At 43.5% G+C, this 7,880-nt stretch overlaps 1 protein-coding gene across 1 annotated transcript; it reads right to left on the bottom strand.

Moving 5' to 3' along the window:
- Nucleotides 1-202: 202 nt before the first annotated feature.
- Nucleotides 203-4,798, bottom strand: TLR4 (toll like receptor 4; the record flags this gene model as incomplete). The annotated part of the gene is made up of 3 exons (XM_080355791.1): nucleotides 203-2,462; nucleotides 3,681-3,847; nucleotides 4,700-4,798. The coding sequence occupies 3 exons, from the start codon at nucleotides 4,796-4,798 to the stop codon at nucleotides 203-205; spliced, it is 2,526 nt and encodes an 841-aa protein (XP_080211917.1).
- Between the last annotated feature and the right edge of the window lie 3,082 nt (nucleotides 4,799-7,880).

Here is a 7,880-nt window from a genome sequence, read left to right as displayed (position 1 = left end):
TCCAGCTGTTGTCACTCATTATCTTGCACGTTCCCTCGAGAAAGCATGACCAGCAAGGCATGTATTTCTGTAGTGATTTTACAATGTCTTCATCCACCTCTTCCAACTCTGAACAGCCACAGAAGAACCAACTTCTGAGCAGCAGCACTCAGACAGGGCCAGGATGGGAGACAGGACAGAAGTGATGTGATTTCTCTTTCTCTCACATGAGCTTTACCTCCTCGTGATTCCACCTTTTGCCTTCTAGCAGGACTCCAGTCAGCTGCCTCCAGAAGATGTGCCTGCTGATCTCCTTGTTTTTCCACTCCAGATAGGTGTTCCTCCTTAGGTACCGGGACAGCCCCAGCCTCTGCCTTAGCAAGGCTTTGTTCACTTCTTCCAGTACAATCATGATGATTCCAGCCTTTCCTTCGACAAGCTGCCAGGACTGGGCAATGTCAAACTCAAAGCTACACCACTTGCTCTCCAGAAAGTCTGTAGAGATGACTGCAATGACATTTCTGCTACTCAGAAAACCTTCTTGGATGATATTGGTGACAATGGGTACCCCTGGTATGAAATCCCTGTAGTAAAGACAGAGACGGAAGGGAGGTGTCCCTCCTTCTAAGGGTTCCACCAGCTCCTTCATCACCCATTCTTGGTCTTTGCTGGAGTGGATGACAAACGCATCATAGGTGTCACCCCTTTCTGCAGAATGTTTACACCCACTGAGCAGCACCAGTGAGTAGTATAGCTGGAAGTAGTACTTGTAAATCAGGAAGAGGAACACCACTGCAGCGAGCAACACAATCACCGAGGATGCCACCATGCTTGTATTGAGTTGGCAGGAGGACAGATCAAAGTTCAGCAGGCTCACGTTCTTCACGTATGTGGGCATATGGCATACCATCAACTCCTCGTGCTGCAGTAGCTGCTGCTGTTCCTTGACCCATTTCAGAAAGTTCACGTGTATACAAGAGCAATCAAACAGGTTTTGAGAGATGTCTAACAGGACCAGACTATCAGGCAGGATTTCCAGGGATGAGTCCAACAGGACGCTCAGCTGGTTGTTGCTGAAATCCAGGGCTGTGAGGGCTCGGAGCGGCTTGTAGACTCCAGGATCAAAGATCAGTAGCTTATTGTTGCTGATGTTTAGCTCCTTTAGTTCAGTGAGGGCAGCAAATGTACTTTGATCCACTTGTACTAATTTGCAATGTGAAATATCCAAGGTGTGCAGGTGACTGAGGTTTTTGAAGCTATCCGCCAGTTTATTAGTCTCAAAGGAGTTGCCAGCCATCTTGAGCACTTGCAAAGAGTTCAAGCCACAAAACGTACACTGGGCTTTGACATGAGTTCTAGTATAGGAAATATCGAGATAAATGAGTTTCTGAAGGGACAGAAAGACAGGGTAGGAACCAGGACCAAATAACTTCGTGTGCTGAAAGTCCAAATATAACAAATTCTTCACAGTAGCGAAATCACCAGTCACACTGATGTCAGAATTGAAGCTGAGGTTCAAGTGTTTCAAATTTGGACACTTAGGAAACTGCCGGGAACAGCAACCAGTGAAGGAGAGGCGATTCTCACTCAGATCTACAACCTCCAGGTTACTTAGAGTGTGAAATTTCTCCTGGAAGCTATTGAGGTATTTGCTCTTGGTAATACGAAGAACTCTCAGCTCCTTGAAAAGCGACAGTTTCACAGCAGGCACTTCCTTAAACTTGCATTTCTTGCATTCCAGCTGTTTCACTTGAGAGAACATTGGAACCTCTGGCACCTCTTCAAGCTGGAGGTCCACCAACCGAATACTGGAGACGTTGCCTATGCAGTTAAAAAGAGTGTCTGTGTCATCCTCAAAATCCCTGAAACAAATTAAGACAAACTCTTGCATTCGTACCTGACACAGTCCACTCAAGAGTCCTCTCTGAAAGTCTACCAGTCTCTGGTTGTTGTTGAATTCTCCAACTATTAGTCTGTTGACCTGTAAACCAGTCAGACCTTGAAGAGAACTGTGCATCACACTGAAGTTCTCAAAAGAGGACCTTAGAACCAGCTCACCAAGGTGAATCTTCTCAAAGGACCCTGGCTCTATGTACTTTATATCATTCAAGGAAAGCACCAGTGTGAGGTTGAGCCTGTTCCCTTCCCTCAGGACATTAAGGTCTCCTTTGGAGATATGTGTGATCTTATTGGAGAAAAAGCTCAGGTACCTGAGAGAGGTCAGATTGGTGAAATACTCGGGAAGCTTCAATGAGGCAATGTTGTTGTGGCCCAAATTCAGTTCCTGCAGGGTATGCAAGTGTCCAATGGGTAGGTCAGCCAGAGATGTTATGTTGGTTTCCACCAATACTAGTTTTTTCAGCAATGTTAAGCCGTCAAAAGCTGCAGTCCCCAGGTACTGGAGGGAATTGGCAGTTAAAATTAAGGTGGAAAGCTTATGAAGATCCTTAAAAGAGTTATCTTCTATTGTATGGAGCTGGCACCTGTTGAGCAGGAAAAGAGAATAAATGTGCATGAAACACTGTCCCTTTCATTACGTGTTCACTAATACTACTGCACTAAGCACTCCTGAATGTGCAAAGTGAACTGTCCCACAGCAGGAGACCTTCTCTCACCTCCTCCTCCCTCTCTAAATCTGAAGTTCAATTGCAAAGCAAAGAGACCTTGAGCCACAGTGAAGGTCAAAAATTCATGCAGGCAGCAGGGAAGAAGCATTTTAGCTTTTTGTTTAGGCCGAACTAACATCTTAACGATCATCACTGATGGCAGAGCCAAGCGGATAGTGCACTCCCTTCCACACTGCACCTTCAGACTGTCACTTCAGTCACAGCTGGGCAGTCCCATGGCACCAGCAGGATGCAGCACTGGCAAAGCTCACAACTCACTCAGATGTCATCAGCAAAACTGCTGACAGGCAACAGACCCCAGACAACAATGGCTCCAAAGGAGAAAAGGGAGAGGGGGAAAAAGAAGGTGGCCACCTAAAGATGGTTTCACATGGGAAGATCCAGAATTTGAGACCCAAATCCATTCCGCAGTGAATTTAGGCAAAATTAGCTTTCTAATCCAGCCAGTGCCTTACAGCAAAGCTGCTCTGCCACTCAGCCACTTTGCAGCTGTAACTGTGGTGGGACTGAGTGACATTTTTCAGTGAAACAATTTACCCAGAGAAACTGTTGTCTCAAGTCAGTGGAAATTATACATCAATTCAAATTTGCTAATAAGCCTCCCCCATCTCCTCCCCCAGATATGTGAGAAGAAGGGAAAAGAGAATATGTTGATATTTTAAAACAGCCTTTTAGAAAATGAATGTACCTTCCTTTTATTTTTTTTTTTTAAACTGTGATTAGAAAAATAGCTCACCCAAGATGTTCCACTTCAGAGTTTTTGTAACAGTGAAAAGTCTGACATTTCTCATGTTCAGAGAGAAGTAAAACATTTTCCTCTTCCTTCTCACATCCCAACCTACAAGATCAGACTGACACACCTAGAGAGTGCTCACCCAGTAACAGGACTAAAAGTTGAATATCACTTGACCATGGGGATGTGCAGAGCAACAGACACAAAGTCAAAAGAAAACAAACAACAACTAACAGCCATGACCAATAGATGCCCAAACCAACAGACTCCAAAATAAGCAGGCATCGTGGCCCAGCTGGTGAAGCGAGATTATCCAGTATCCGCACAAAAGAGCTCATTACCTTGTAAGATCCAGATGATGCAGTTCAGGAACTGATGAAAAATAATTTGACCCCAGTGATTTCAGATTGCTGAAACTAAGATCCAAGTTCTGGGTGGTATTTGGGACCTCAGGAGGAACTCCAGAGACGTTCAGTCCCATGCACGTGAAAGCTCTGTCAGGAATGACCTGAAACAGTGGCAGATTTAATCACGGTCAACATCTGCATTTCATGAAGTGCCAGAAAATTACACTGTCAGGAAAGCGGGAGCAGAACGACTAACCTCGTAGTTAAATTCTAAATGAGCTATCCTGACTTTTAGTAAATAATCTTATGTATCTTAAGCATCTTTCCCACATCTAAAAGAGCCGGTTCTGCTCCCCAGGAAGAGCTACATTTCTTTTTGATTGAAGCAGGTGCAAAACTACAGGACAGTGTTCCCTGAGGCTATGGATGAACCAGCAGCAACCTTTGAGAGAGACAGCAAAACAAGCACACGAGGATGCAGCAAAACAAGCTCACGAGGATGCACTGAGTGTCCAGGATCAGCTCTCAGCTTTGCTCCACTGCAGATAAGCAGGCAGTTCTAACCACAGTTGTTCTGTAAGAAATAACTGTCAGCAAAAGTTTGCAAAAGGCAGTTTATAAGTGCCAGTTACTTGGGTTACTGGTGAAATCACTCTATGGTACAAATCAGGTGAAAATAGTGTATTTTGCAAAAAATATAGACAAGGCTTGGATCTCTTCTTGAAGAGAAACAATCCATTAGATTAACTGTACTTCATTAACCTCAGAGGTACAGACAGTCAACAAGAAGCAATGCTCCATGTTGCTGGTTCTGGTTCTCAGATGTTTTTGAGACCCGCATTTACTTCAAATGAAGTATTTGAATTGCCTTGGTAACAGCCTTAGAAAATAAAAAGATGGGCTTTCATAAGACAACTAACAAACAGGAGACTCTATGCACAAATCTCCCAAGCAGAAGGAAAAGTTGCACCAGAGAAACAGAAAGATTTTGTGCTCATTTAGAGATCACGTACCTCCAAGCAGGGGTTGCGGAGGCAGTTTGCCAGCTGTGGTGGGACAAGCACCAGCAGCACCACGAGTGTCCACGGAGGAAAAGCTCCTCTCCTGGGCATCTTCAGGAGGCCAAACGTGCAGGAGAAAGCAGCATGGGTATCACTCAAGGACCTGGAGCGAGAAACGTCCTGAAATGCCAAGCGTTGTGTTTCACCACCCACGTCACTGAGAGCTGCAGTAAACAAGGAGGGAAGTGAAACTGGTAGCTGCCTGCTGGCTGGACGTGCCCTGAGTGAATTGTTCTCCTTGCAATTGTTTAAAAGAAAATAAAAAGTTAGGGTATTTTTATTTTTTTTTCAGTAAAAAAGGAAGTAATGAAAAGTATAGTTTGGACTAGAAATTAAAGAGGAATATGGCTTGTATCAGTGGGTCACTTGATTTGGTTGCCTCAGATTAGCCCAAGTCAAACTGGAAAAAAATATATAATTAAAGGGAAACTGTAGTGAAATTCTGAGTCCCATTTCTGGAAGATCATGCTTCACATCCCGTAATTCAAATGCACTGGATGGAGCGAATGATTTTGCCTTTGTACCTCTGCCATGCTCCCAGCTACACCACGCTGGCAAGTCATGGAGATGTGCTCAGCTGTGGCAGATGTTTTCTTGAGGTAACAGCAGGTTTATCTATGGCCGAGCTCTCATGAACATGCATCTTGGTTTTATCCAGCTGGCTGGACCACAGTATTGCTATTATCGCAGGAACAAGTTGCACATGGCCAAGCACAAGGAATAAATGATGGAGACTCATAGAGTGGGCGAAGTCCAGGACTTTACAGCCCTCCCTGCCCTTTCCTTGGGTGGGTGTGTGCTGGGTCATGCCTGATTCAGTGTTGAGTACCTCTCAATACCATCCTTAATTTACAGTGCAGACACGGCTATTGTTTCTGGAAGAGGCTTTGTAAAACCTCACAGTTGGCAATATTAATTTAAATCAGCTCTGAGCCTTCTAATAAAGCTCCCTGCCTTCATTTACTCTGATAAATGGTAGTGCATTCATGTATCTGCTCCTGTCTTGCTGTAGATAACTAAGAAGTGTTACTGGGGATCCAGCCACAGTGTTGCTGGTATTATTAACACCACACAGACAGAGAAGTTGAAAAAATGTGAGACAAGGATGGGATACTAGTCTAGAAGTTGATGGAATAGGGAATGACTACTCATTAATACCTGTGAAAATTGATATTAAATATAAACTGCAATATCAGGTCAATGAGCAATCCACTTATAAAGAAAAGTTTAAAATATGGCAGGGGGTGAGAGTTGGACTCCTTTGGCAGGTCAGCAGAAGGACACTGAGAGATGGGAAAATCCTAAAATAATGGATGATCTCTGTGATGAAAACACAGGGCAGCACAATGGGAACTAAACTGGACATCCTGAAGTGTGGTGCCCATTAAGTTAGCGGACAAAAAGTTTGTTGAAATTGGGCAAGTTCTACAAAATTCTTGTTCTGAAAAGACTCTCGTGATTGCAGGTATTTCCTTTTACAGATGGAATCAAAAGTGAATGGAAACAATTGCTGACTGCGTCTGTGCCTGGATTAAGGAAACTGGCAGAGCATCCTGTGTCTGCAGAGAGAACAAATGAGTGCATCTTTTAGTATTCGATATGCGGAATGAAGCAATCCACATTTAATTTTTATCTAAAGCTGAGATGAGCCTGAAGTATGCTCTAGAAATTACCATTTCAATGGAGACTCACTGAAGATGCTGGAGAGTTTGGGAGCATCACAAAATCCACCCAACAGCCACACTTAGGGGTCAAGTGGGAAGTACAGCTTGAAGAACGTTCAGAGAACATGCTGTTTCTATCACAAGGGACAGTTTCACAATACACATTGTTATTTGTTCAAGGACAAATCATATAGAAACTGCAAGGGATGGGACACCAGCGGAAAACATGCAAGCTAGCAAATCAAACCCAGCCACCAGTTTAGAAAGTCGATGCTGGTTAACTTCATATTCTTCAGCTTGCATACAACAATGTGCAATGACTGCAGAAAGTCATAATGTCTATGTAATTGCCTCTTTCAGTTCACGAGAAACAAAAGTATTATTTGGAATCCTTTAAAGTGACAAGAATAACATCTAAAATGAAACATGATTCACTGTGCTGGCAATTTACTAGGGGGGATCATAAAAGATCTCTTAGAAAGGAGGTATTACAAAAAATCTGTGTTTCTAAAAAACACATGCCCAAGTAATCTTTGTTCTCCTGAATATTATCATAATATAAGTAACACAACAGCAGACAGCGTATATTCAACCTCTCTGATTTCAAGCAAGTTATTATGCAGCATAAGACGGCCACAATATAGCTGGACTGACAAAACATCTTGTACTTGTTTACATTAAAGGACAATAATTTGTGAACTCCAGCCAAAAAGAAAAGTTAGTGAAACTCTTGAACAAAACAACTGGTGACAGTCATCCAAACAGATAGGGCTGTCTATCTCTGGTGACTTCAAAGTCATAGCTAACCCAGTATCACATATGGATCACCAGCTATTCCCCAGAAAAAAAAGGATATTTTTGCTTCAGTAGTCATCCAAAGCAGTTCCCCAAGTCTATCTGCAAATGGAGGCTGAGGAACACGGCAAGAACTAGTTGGAGTTTAAACAAACCAGGTCTTACTTTAAGTGAAAGAACCATCCATGACAACTATTTGGTTGTGATTCATGGATCAGATGGGAGAGAGCATACCTGAGATGCTGGCACATACATTGCTTCCTGAAACTGGTGAGTCACCTTCACGCAGCAAACCCCGTCTGACTTGGCAGACACAGGACAGAGACAGCGCTGATCCACACACGCCCTGCACCAGGGCTGGTGAAGGAGCTGAGAAACTGGTACCATCACAACAAGTCCTTACTGGAGCACCTTGATGCCTAAAACTCTCACTTGTGATGCTTCCCCATATGAAGTGGGTGTAATAATCTCACACTTGATGCAGTATCAGCCTGTAAGACCTATTGCCTTTACTTCTGCATCTCATACCTTTGAAGAAGAGAACAAGATTCAGACTGAGAAACTCTGTGTTTAGTTTGGGGTGTTAGACAGCTTGGCTGCCGTCTGTCTGAGCAGTGATTGACTCCAGTTACAGATCATTTACCTGCTAGTTTCAAAGCAAGGAACATCAGTAA

Source organism: Nesoenas mayeri (assembly GCF_963082525.1).
Source record: "Nesoenas mayeri genome assembly, chromosome: 18".
NCBI lineage: Eukaryota > Metazoa > Chordata > Aves > Columbiformes > Columbidae > Nesoenas > Nesoenas mayeri.
Note: the sequence above shows the minus strand (reverse complement) of the source record. Positions and strands in the feature narration are given on the sequence as shown.